The sequence below is a fragment of the Protomyctophum bolini genome (assembly GCF_963924005.1).
Source record: "Protomyctophum bolini genome assembly, chromosome: 23".
Lineage (NCBI taxonomy): Eukaryota > Metazoa > Chordata > Actinopteri > Myctophiformes > Myctophidae > Protomyctophum > Protomyctophum bolini.
In genome coordinates, this window is record NC_137884.1 from 26,281,447 (window position 1) to 26,293,733 (window position 12,287).

The 12,287-nt window shown below is 47.6% G+C and overlaps 1 protein-coding gene across 2 annotated transcripts in view; it reads left to right on the plus strand.

The window, feature by feature from the left end:
• The window catches only part of apaf1 (apoptotic peptidase activating factor 1), a 30,762-nt gene that overhangs the window by 11,397 nt on the left and 7,078 nt on the right, over positions 1-12,287 (plus strand). For both annotated transcript variants that reach the window (XM_080756921.1, XM_080756922.1), the window contains exons 9-20: positions 1,913-2,080; positions 3,456-3,587; positions 4,188-4,301; positions 4,571-4,755; positions 5,622-5,748; positions 5,916-6,041; positions 7,016-7,156; positions 8,290-8,415; positions 8,573-8,725; positions 8,954-9,082; positions 9,969-10,094; positions 11,704-12,000. In XM_080756921.1, coding sequence (XP_080613047.1) covers positions 1,913-2,080; positions 3,456-3,587; positions 4,188-4,301; positions 4,571-4,755; positions 5,622-5,748; positions 5,916-6,041; positions 7,016-7,156; positions 8,290-8,415; positions 8,573-8,725; positions 8,954-9,082; positions 9,969-10,094; positions 11,704-12,000 — 1,824 coding nt within the window. The remainder of the gene's footprint in view (positions 1-1,912; positions 2,081-3,455; positions 3,588-4,187; positions 4,302-4,570; positions 4,756-5,621; positions 5,749-5,915; positions 6,042-7,015; positions 7,157-8,289; positions 8,416-8,572; positions 8,726-8,953; positions 9,083-9,968; positions 10,095-11,703; positions 12,001-12,287) is intronic.

The window sequence follows — 12,287 nt, forward strand, 5'->3', positions numbered from 1 at the left end:
GACTAACAGACTGTGTAACGTTCTCCCCAGGTTCTGTGTGTTCTGGGTCAGACTAACAGACTGTGAGGTTCTCCCCAGGTTCTGTGTGTTCTGGGTCAGACTAACAGACTGTGAGGTTCTCCCCAGGTTCTGTGTGTTCTGTTGGACCTGGACCAGGGTCAGACTAACAGACTGTGAGGTTCTCCCCAGGTTCTGTGTGTTCTGGGTCAGACTAACAGACTGTGACGTTCTCCCCAGGTTCTGTGTGTTCTGGGTCAGACTAACAGACTGTGTAACGTTCTCCCCAGGTTCTGTGTGTTCTGGGTCAGACTAACAGACTGTGAGGTTCTCCCCAGGTTCTGTGTGTTCTGGGTCAGACTAACAGACTGTGAGGTTCTCCCCAGGTTCTGTGTGTTCTGGGTCAGACTAACAGACTGTGAGGTTCTCCCCAGGTTCTGTGTGTTCTGGGTCAGACTAACAGACTGTGTAACGTTCTCCCCAGGTTCTGTGTGTTCTGGGTCAGACTAACAGACTGTGAGGTTCTCCCCAGGTTCTGTGTGTTCTGGGTCAGACTAACAGACTCTATAACGTTCTCCCCAGGTTCTGTGTGTTCTGGGTCAGACTAACAGACTGTGTAACGTTCTCCCCAGGTTCTGTGTGTTCTGGGTCAGACTAACAGACTGTGAGGTTCTCCCCAGGTTCTGTGTGTTCTGGGTCAGACTAACAGACTGTGAGGTTCTCCCCAGGTTCTGTGTGTTCTGTTGGACCTGGACCAGGGTCAGACTAACAGACTGTGAGGTTCTCCCCAGGTTCTGTGTGTTCTGGGTCAGACTAACAGACTGTGACGTTCTCCCCAGGTTCTGTGTGTTCTGGGTCAGACTAACAGACTGTGTAACGTTCTCCCCAGGTTCTGTGTGTTCTGGGTCAGACTAACAGACTGTGAGGTTCTCCCCAGGTTCTGTGTGTTCTGGGTCAGACTAACAGACTGTGAGGTTCTCCCCAGGTTCTGTGTGTTCTGGGTCAGACTAACAGACTGTGAGGTTCTCCCCAGGTTCTGTGTGTTCTGGGTCAGACTAACAGACTGTGTAACGTTCTCCCCAGGTTCTGTGTGTTCTGTTGGACCTGTACCAGGGTCAGACTAACAGACTGTGTAACGTTCTCCCCAGGTTCTGTGTGTTCTGGGTCAGACTAACAGACTGTGTAACGTTCTCCCCAGGTTCTGTGTGTTCTGTTGGACCTGTACCAGGGTCAGACTAACAGACTGTGTAACGTTCTCCCCAGGTTCTGTGTGTTCTGGGTCAGACTAACAGACTGTGACGTTCTCCCCAGGTTCTGTGTGTTCTGTGGGACCTGGAGCAGGGTTAGGGTCAGACTAACAGACTGTGAGGTTCTCCCCAGGTTCTGTGTGTTCTGGGTCAGACTAACAGACTCTGTGACGTTCTCCCCAGGTTCTGTGTGTTCTGGGTCAGACTAACAGACTGTGAGGTTCTCCCCAGGTTCTGTGTGTTCTGGGTCAGACTAACAGACTGTGACGTTCTCCCCAGGTTCTGTGTGTTCTGGGTCAGACTAACAGACTGTGAGGTTCTCCCCAGGTTCTGTGTGTTCTGGGTCAGACTAACTGACTGTGTAACGTTCTCCCCAGGTTCTGTGTGTTCTGTGGGACCTGGACCAGGGTCAGACTAACAGACTGTGAGGTTCTCCCCAGGTTCTGTGTGTTCTGTTGGACCTGGACCAGGGTCAGACTAACAGACAGTGAGGTTCTCCCCAGGTTCTGTGTGTTCTGGGTCAGACTAACAGACTGTGAGGTTCTCCCCAGGTTCTGTGTGTTCTGGGTCAGACTAACAGACTGTGAGGTTCTCCCCAGGTTCTGTGTGTTCTGTGGGACCTGTACCAGGGTTAGGGTCAGACTAACAGACTGTGAGGTTCTCCCCAGGTTCTGTGTGTTCTGTGGGACCTGGAGCAGGAGGAGGTGGAGGACGTGCTCCAGACGTTCGTCAACAAGTCGCTGCTCTTCAGGGACTGTCACCACCGGCCGTACCTCTACTACCTCCATGACCTGCAGCTGGACTTCCTGGCGGAGCAGAACCGCTCGCAGCTGGAGGTCAGAACTTATAGAAGGTGTACCGGATACTATAGCAGAACCGCTCGCAGCTGGAGGTCAGAACTTATAGAAGGTGTAGCGGATACTATAGCACAGAACCACTCGCAGCTGGAGGTCAGAACTTATAGAAGGTGTACCGGATACTATAGCACAGAACCACTCGCAGCTGGAGGTCAGAACTTATAGAAGGTGTACCGGATACTATAGCAGAACCGCTCGCAGCTGGAGGTCAGAACTTATAGAAGGTGTACCGGATACTATAGCAGAACCACTCGCAGCTGGAGGTCAGAACTTATAGAAGGTGTACCGGATACTATAGCAGAACCACTCGCAGCTGGAGGTCAGAACTTATAGAAGGTGTACCGGATACTATAGCACAGAACCACTCGCAGCTGGAGGTCAGAACTTATAGAAGGTGTACCGGATACTATAGCACAGAACCACTCGCAGCTGGAGGTCAGAACTTATAGAAGGTGTACCGGATACTATAGCAGAACCACTCGCAGCTGGAGGTCAGAACTTATAGAAGGTGTACCGGATACTATAGCACAGAACCACTCGCAGCTGGAGGTCAGAACTTATAGAAGGTGTACCGGATACTATAGCAGAACCATGGTGGTGTGGACATAATTCTCTGTAATGATCTCTGTGGAGAGCGAGTATATGGGCGGATCAGGTACAAAATGTGATCACCCAAAATGTGGACCCATGATTAATCCAATGAGCACTGACTGACTGACTGACTGACTGCGTCCACAGGGCGCTACTTTATCCTGCAAGTACAGTATAGCACTCTCTCTGTAGCTCACCGTTGTACTTTTTCTTTTTTTTGAGGACCCATAATAATTTTCTGGGACCCATTTGGATTACCACCTGTGGGTCCCGGGACCCATTACATGGAAAACCTATTCACATCGCTTGTGAGCCACATAGATTCTCTCACAATATTTGATTTGATTTATTTGATATATTCATGATACAATTCATAGAAGAGAAGTAAAAAATTACCAGGATTGTACAAAAAGTCAGAGGACTTAATGCCATTGTGATCCAAATAAATAAATAGTTACAGCATATATGATGAGAAGAACATGTGTACTAACATTACAATACTAATGACATTTACAACCGGCCATCATAGATCAATAAACAAAAGACAATAAATAGATATAAATAGATAAATACAGCACTATACTAACTTGCCCATCAGCCACTTTTTCAACATCTTTAAAAAAGATGTTCAAAGACGTATACGCATCGTTGACAAACGCAAGCTTCAGGCTTCAGATGCATCAGACAACCGTTAATGTCAGACCTGTGTGTGTGTGTGTGTGTGTGTGTGTGTGTGTGTGTGTGTGTGTGTGTGTGTGTTCAGAGCCTCCACACTAAGGTGGTCCGTAAATACCAGCAGTTCTACAGAGACGGTCCTCCGACCAACGGAGATGAAGAATGTCTCTACTGGTTCCGGTTCCTCACCTACCACATGGCCAACGCCCAGCTGTCCCAGGTACACCGCACGCACACACGCACGCACGCACGCACACACGCATGACGCACACACACACGCACACACACACGCACACATGACGCACACACACACGCACACATGACGCACACACACACACGCACGCACACATGACGCACGCACGCACGCACGGGTACATGCTTTAGTTTCCGACATATTATCGGTCCGACTCTCATTAGTCCGACAACCTTAACCCATTTTGGGGCGGGAACCCCTTTTGGTGTTAGCATTATGCTATGCTTTAGCTATTGAAAAATAGCAGATCTACAAGCTCATAGCGCGCCACCGAGTGGTGCGCTACGAGCTTGTAGGTCTGCTATTTTTTGAAAAATCAAACCACTGACATAGAAACATAGCTTTTTCAGAAAACTGTCAGGACCTTACCGTGACCACTAGCAGCACGGTGCAATGCATGTCGGACCAACGCATTGTCGGGAGCGACGGGTGATTTACACACACACACACACACACACACACACACACACACACACACACACACACAATGTTCTCAGAGATTAGTACGTGTTAGGGAAGTGATAATAGCCATTAGCCACCATGCTCTCTCTCTGTCTGTCCGTATAGGAGCTGTACTCTCTGATGTTTTCTCTGGACTGGGTCAGAACCAAGGCTCAGGTTCTGGGTCCAGCTCACCTCATCAACGATTATGTGGAGTACGGAACCATTCTGGACAAAGAGGTGATTTAATACTCATTTTCTACTCATTCTCCAAACCTGTTCATGTCAAGGACCCCCAAATTAACACTAATTAGCCCCACGGACCCCCCATTGAAAAGATATGCCATAGACCCCCCCCCCCCCCCCCCCCCCCTGAGATTCTCAACCCGTTTTAATTTCAAGGAGCCCCAGTTTGACATGCATTAGTCTAAGGACCCCCATTTAACCCATTCTGACCTGAGATCAGATTCTAAAAAAAGTTCTACGTCTGTGTCCCCCGGCCTCCCCAGAACAGCGCGGTGCGAGGTGACTTCCAGGCGTTCCTGTCGCAGAGCGGCCACCGGTTGGAACAGCGCCCCCTGCCTGACGTGGTGCAGCTGGCGCTGTCTCAGCCGCACGCCTCCGAGGTCTACCGGCAGGCCAAGCTGCAGGCGCAGGACGCCGCCAGCAGGGGGAGCCTGTACTTTGACTGGCTGTATGTATACAGTAGTATGCATTGCAAACAACCAAACATTTTGATCTTGCATGCAAATGTTCTTATTTTTTTGTATTTTTACAAAGCTTTTGTAAAATTGTTAATTTAAACCTATTAAGACCTGATAACAGATTCTACAAATTTATTCTAAATCAGTCATACAAATCATATTAAAAACGTTCACTGTGGAAGAAAATATATTCAAGGATTTGCACACATTTTCTCAAAAAGTGCCACGATACGAGCTTGTTTGATTGATTGATTGAAATCTTTATTAACAGTTTGCAGAATTACAGTACATTTCAAGCACAAACTCAATACAAAGACTGTTAACTGTGAGTGGACGACCCAATTAAGCCTTACACTTGTTTACAACAGGGTCCACATTGTTCAATTCATCAAAAAGATCTGCTTTTTTTCAACAGCTAAAGTTTAAAATAATGGTTAAAGTTGACACAGGTCTAAATGGGTTAAATATGTTTAAATATGTGTGTGCGTGTGTGTGTGTGTGTGTGTGTGTGTGTGTGTGTGTGTGTGTGTGTGTGTGTGTGTGTGTGTGCGCGTGCAGCAGTGGCTCAGGGGTGGAGTGGTTGGATGGCAGTTCGAACCCTGTGGGCTCCCCCAGAGTTAGTGTCAAAGTGTCCTTGAGCAAGACACTGAACCCCTAATTGCTCCTGATGTGCAGGTCGGTGCCTTGCATGGTTTCCGCCGCAATCAGTGTATGAATGTGTGTGTGTGTGTGTGTGTGTGTGTGAATGAATGGGTGAATGTAATGCAAAGTCTATGTAAAGCGCCTTGGATAAAGGCGCTATATAAATGCATCATTTTATTTTACCATTTGCGTGTGTGTGGGTTCCCTCTCCCAGGAACCAGAGCAGTCTGGAGAGCCTGTCTCGCCTGGTGGTCCAGCCCCACCAGGGCTCCATAAACTCAGCCTGTTTCTCCCACGGCGGAGACAAGGTGGCCTCCTGTGGAGAGAGCAGGACGCTCAGGGTACGTTACGGGCTGTCCTACCTACGCCTTCACACGTTTAGGACTAGAGGTCCAATTAAGACCATGTTTTGTGGCCCCAGGTGTTTAAGACCATGTTTTGTGGCCCCAGGTGTTTAAGACCATGTTTTGTGGCCCCAGGTGTTTAAGACCATGTTTTGTGGCCCCAGGTGTTTAAGACCATGTCAGGAGAGAAGCTGCTGGAGGTTCAGGCCCACGACGACGAGGTCCTCTGCTGTGCGTTCTCCCCCGACGACCGTCTCCTCGCAACCTGTTCCAGCGACAGGAAAGTCAAGGTACCGTACTGCTACTACTACAGTACCGTACCGTACCGTACCGTATCGCACCGCAGTGTGTAGTGTGTTGGAGTAGAGGTCTTGTAGCATAGGGCATTAGTTCCCAACCTTTTTGTACTGAAGTACAATTTACAATTTACAATTTAGGCATTTATCAGACGCTCTTAATCCAGAGCGACTTGCATTAAGCAAGAACAAAAAAGCATGGGAATACATCACATAAAAAGCATTTATCATGAAACATGCGCAGGCTAAGAAAGTAACAGTGGAATATCTATATAATGAAACTATACATATAAACTATACATATATACTATACTATGCTATACATTATGTACTATGACGTGCTATGACTATACATACAATGCAATTATAGTGCTGTCTACATAACATGCTATAAGTCTGTATCAAAATGTCTACAGAAATGCTATCTAAGGGGGTGGGGTAAGTGCTATGGGCCATGATGGAGTCTGAAAAGGTAGTTTTCAGACTACGGCGGAAGTACTACCTCAGAAAATATTTGGCTCTCCAAGTACCACCATATTAGAGCGTCGCAGTCATGACGACGCCAGGCCCAGGAAATAATTCCCAATGCATTTTTCCAACTCGAGTCGTGACAAATCATGACAACAAACAAATAATTACAAAGAAGAAAAACAACAAAGAAAGTGATCTGTCATGATGTGTCATGATGTGTCACAACTCCAGTTGTCTTTGTCCGTGGCGTAAACGTCTTTAAATAAATACTTTTTGAAAAGTATATGAGGAAAATGAACGGGGGATTTATTTTCCGGGTCTCTCGAGGGGGCGGGACTGCGACGCTCTATAAACTGATGTTAAAATACAGGAGTGTATACCTGCCATTTTTGTTCCATTCCTAAGCCAATAATGCTGCGTGTGTGCCTGCGTGCGTGTGTGTGTGTGTGCCTGCGTGTGTGTGTGTGTGTGCGTGTGTGTGTGTGTGCGTGTGTTAGGTGTGGAACGCGGAGCGCGGTGTCCTCCTGAGGTCGTTTGACGAGGAACACGAGGAGCAGGTCAACCATTGTCAGTTCACCAACACCACCAGGCGCCTCCTGCTGGCCACCTGCTCCAATGACAAGTTCATGAATGTCAAGGTGTGTGTGTGTGTGTGTGTGTGTGTGCCTACAACTGCATACACACAGGGGCGGCCTTAAGGATCGGGAGGCCCCGTTCATGACGTCATCATTTTAATAATTTAATAATTATTTATTTTTGGTCAGTGTGTATTATCGGACTTCAAAGCATGAACAGCATACACAGCCAAGTAGAAAATACACAAAAGCAGCTTGATTAAAAAATAAATACTTTAAGGTATAACTGGAAGGCAGCATTGGCTATACAATGATGCAATCGCAACTGTCAGCGCTGCTAGTGCAGTGAGTAACACACTGGGAAGTGGGAACAATTACAACCCAACAACACACTATACTACTAATACTACTATTTATTTTTTAGGCCCCTGGAGGCTTTCAGTTGAAACGATTGAAACATATATAAGGCCGTCACTGCATACACACACACAGTCACACACTACACACACAGCTGACTGACTGCTGTACTGGGTCCATTTTAGACTACGGCATTTATTCCATCTTCACCAGGACATATCCATGTTTTTCTTTTTTTTTCTTTTTTCTTTTTTTATCCCACGATTTTGTAACCCATTTTTCACCCCTGTGTCAATCATCTAATGTGATCCTGGGCTCTACACACCCTCCACCAACCTAGTCCCCATATATGGGGGACAAGGGGAGAGCAACGGACTTGAACTCATGCTTCCTTCAGGCCTGAGTGTCCAAGTTGCTCCTTTACACCTGACAGGGGGGAGTTTCCCTGGTTGGACGTCGTAGCGCGTGGAAAGGAACACGTTATTCCAACCAGTTCCTTTCCCTCCATCAGGCGCCCCGGCCCGACATATCCATGATTTAAACCTCTCTCTCTCTCTCTCTCTCTCTCTCTCTCTCTCTCTCCCTCTCCCTCTCCCCCCTCTCTCCCCCCCCCCCCCCCCTCTCTCCCCCCTCCCTCTAGCTGTGGAACCTGAACAAGCCGTCCTCCCAGAACACCATGTTTGAACCTCTCTCTGTCTCCCTCTAGCTGTGGAACCTGAACAAGCCGTCCTCCCAGAACACCATGTTTGAATGTCTCTCTCTCTCTCTCTCTCTCTCTCTCTCTCTCTCTGTAGCTGTGGAACCTGAACCTCTCTCTCTGTCTCTCTGTCTCCCTCTAGCTGTGGAACCTGAACAAGCCGTCCTCTCAGAACACCATGTTTGGTCACCTGGAGCCGGTCAATCACTGCTGCTTCTCCCCCGACGACACCTACGTCTCCACGGCCTCTAGCGACGGGACGCTCAGGGTGTGTGTGTGTGTGTGTGCGTGTGTGTGCGTGTGCGTGCGTGTGTGTGTGGGTTTAAGTGCTTTGAATTCAACTCCTTGCGCATTCATTAGTCATATACTGATTGGCTGTGTGTGTGTGCGTGCGTGTGTGTGTGTGCACGTGTGCGTGTCTCCAGCTGTTTGAGGTGGCGTCCGCTAACGAGTGGAAGAGCATAGACGTGAAGAGAGAGTTCCCAGAGAGCGGCGAGGAGACGGACGTGCACGTGAAGTGTAGCACCTGGACGCGCGACAGCCGGCGGGTTATATGCGCCGCCCGGAACGCTGTCTTTGTGAGTACAGGGTCTTTGTGTGTGTGTGTGTGTGTGTGTGTGTGTGCGTGTGTGTGCGTGTGAGTGTGCGTGTGCCCCCAGACCACAGAAAATCTACTGAATGTTAAAAGTTCAGGTTCTTTGGGGTGAAAAATTACAAAAACCTTTGTCACAATCCCTTTAACGTGTGTGTGTGTGTGTGTGTGTGTGTGTGTGTGTGTGTGTGTGTGTGTGTGTGTGTGTGTGTAGGTGTTTGACGTAGAGACATCAGACATGCTGTTGGAGATCAGAACCAGTCGTCTGAGTACGGTCCAATACTGTCACGCCTGTCCTACCAGCAACCTGCTGGCCATCGCCCTGTCACACTACGCTGTGGAGGTACACACACACACACACACACACACACACACACACACACACACACACACACACACACACAGTCACTGTATGCTGTGGAGGTGTTCGTGGAGACGAACAAAACATTTTAAATTAGTGCAGCATTGTATAAACAATAACATTCAAGAGTGTTACCAGATTGGTTTAGCTGTGCAGGCGATGTCTTTGCTAACATCCCCAATACACCTGATGTTGTCTTTGTTGACACCAGTCACAAGGAGGTCCTGATTCTGGAGGGTGGGCTGTGTCTTTGACTTGTACATGAACCAGGCATTCCAAGATAAACATTCTAAGTATCAACCATTACTTAAGCATAACAAACCTGGGGTATCGCTGTAGATTTGCCATACTGATATTCGGAAGCCTGCATGGGCCATGTGCATAAACTGACCATGAGTGGCCTAAGAATAGCTGGCATGACAAAAAGCAAAGCCAAACAACTTGCCAAATACTGTTCTGTCTCGTCTGTTATAGGCAGTTTGTCTGTGTGGAAAAGGAGGAGGTGCCATGTGTATCCTTAAAGGTAGAGTAAGTGATTTCACTCAAAAAACCTTAGGTTTCGTTTTTGGCTGTGGGACCTAAGCCTTCGTCCAATCAGGATAGAGAGTCAAAAACGAAACCTAAGGTTTTTTGACCCCCAGGGGTTAACTGGGGACAGGGAGGAACTGCTTATATGGTCAGCACACTCTATAGTAGAGAGGATTATCACAACAAAACAAAAAAATAAGTGATATTTGAATTAAGTGAAATCACTTACTCTACCTTTAAGTGAACATGAACTGTCAACCCAGTTATATTTGTTTCCTTGTAAAAATTAATTGTAATTTGTGGATTCAAATAAAGCAATCTAAATGTGTGCGTCTACCAGCTGTGGGACATTGAGACCAATAAGAAGATGGCTGACTGCAGCGGTCACCTCAGCTGGGTCCACGGCGTCCAGTTCTCTCCGGACGGTTCTCTGCTGCTGTCCTGCTCCGACGACCAGACGGTCAGGGTAAGGTTCTCTGTACTGTACGACTGTACATACTGTACATACTGTACATACTGTCCTGCTCCGACGACCAGACGGTCAGGGTACGTACGGGTGTTGACGCTCTCACTAGTTTAGTGAGCAACAAGCAAGTATGCACTTTACAGAGTGCAGTTCTAGTTGAATACTATTTTTATTTTTTTCACTGTTTTGTTTATTCAAGATTCAGGGTATACAGTAAATCAAATGACAGTATATGTGACACACCCATATGAAACATATAAAAGATAACAAAATGTTGTGAGTCCATACACAAAATATTGTGGTAGCATAAAATAAAAACAAGAAAATAAAATAAAAAGTTGCATAGTCCTATGCTAACATGGAAGCGACACTAATACAAACCACATAACCTGAATCAAGTTTTGAAACAAAAAACAAGACAAACGTACGACAAGACAAGACAAGACAAGACAAGACAAGACAACATGGCATGGTCACTGGTCACCCAAAACATAATAGACGTGGTAGTGCATCCACACATGGCTCCTAATAATAATAAATATACTGAACAACCCAGCTGCGTCGGGAATCTACAGTAGCATGCTCAGATCCAGGATTAAACTCATTCAATCTGGAATTGCTTGGAACTGCACGTTATTTACTAGTGCGAGGAAGGGGCCCCATGTGTCCTCAAATTTGGATACAGAGCTAGTTGAATACTATTATTAACAAGACATGAAACGACAGGGCCTACATGGAAACATGACAACATGTCGGCCAAGTTGTACAACGTTTGATTGTGATACCGTAATTACTTTTAAGCACTGAGAAAACTGTTGCGCCTTTCTTCATCCCTTTTTTTTCAAACTTGACTACGGTAGTGGTGGTGATGTATGCAATATTCTTGTTTCCTATTATAATAACTGTGTGATTTTGTATTATCTATTCTGTAATGTCCACGCCCCCCACCATCTGGTGATGTCATCAAGTAGTAATTAGCGATTCTCAGCACCTGAGCTGTATTGTTTTGTTGGAGCTCTTTAAGAGCAAGTTCTTTGTCTGTGAAAATCCTATAGCATAAAATAAAAAAATCACACCTGTGTGAACCAAGTGGTGCAACTCCCCTCTCTAAAAGCTGAATAACTCCTAATCTACGGAGCTCTCCATGGTTTGGTCCATTAGCACGATTTTCGGAGGTTTTTGCTGATAATCCGGTGGTCTAGATGGAAACATTGGTGCTTTCTAGAGCAAGGATGGCTATATTTTAGCTCGCTAGCATTGACACTATGTAGCAACAACATCCACACACGGGTGCGGGTGCGTGCGCACACCAGTGGTGCACGCGCACATGCACGGCACTACACACACGGGTGCGGGTGCGTGCGCACACCAGTGGTGCACGCGCACGCATGCGCACACCACTCGTGCTCATTGACGCACATCACAAACAAACAAACAAACAGGTACACGGACATTGCGAGCTGGTTGTAGAAGTGGTTGCACCACTTAAATATATTTTTCTAAGTCTCAGTCCAAGGAGTTTTACTTCTTTTTCTATACAGTGAGCGAGTCTTTTCCTGTCAAAGTTTCCGATAAGCAACCATGAATGTAACTGTTTCCACCCGTACAGCTGTGGGAGACCCAGCGAGTCCACACCTCGTCGGCCGTGTCCCTGAAGAGAGACTCCGACGTCGTCTTCGGCGGCGGCCAGCTCACCGTGGCGGCGGCCGACAACCGCAACCGACTGACGGTGCGTGACGGCCGCTCGGGCGCCGTGTTGTTCCAGACCGAGGAGCAGCCGTCCAGGATCCGCTGCACGTGTCTGGGGACCGCACGACCCTCCGAGGACGGGACCGCACGACCCTCGGAGGACGGGACCGCACGACCCTCCGCCGTGGCCCTGGGCTGTGAGGACGGGACCGTACAGGTATGTACGCACACTCACTCACTAAATGGTGCATTTATATATAGCGCCTTTATCCAAGGCGCTGTACATAGATTGTGCATTACATTCACCCACTCATTCACACACACATTCATACACCGATGGCAGAGGAAACCATGCAAGGCAATTAGGGGTTCAGTGTCTTGCTCAAGGACACATTGTCAGTCCTTGCAATGGACGTCGCCATCTTTCTAGATCCGTTTGGGCCCAGCTGGCCCATTGGCTGGCCCAGACAACGAGGCGGGACTTCCCCCCTTCTTCTTCGTTGG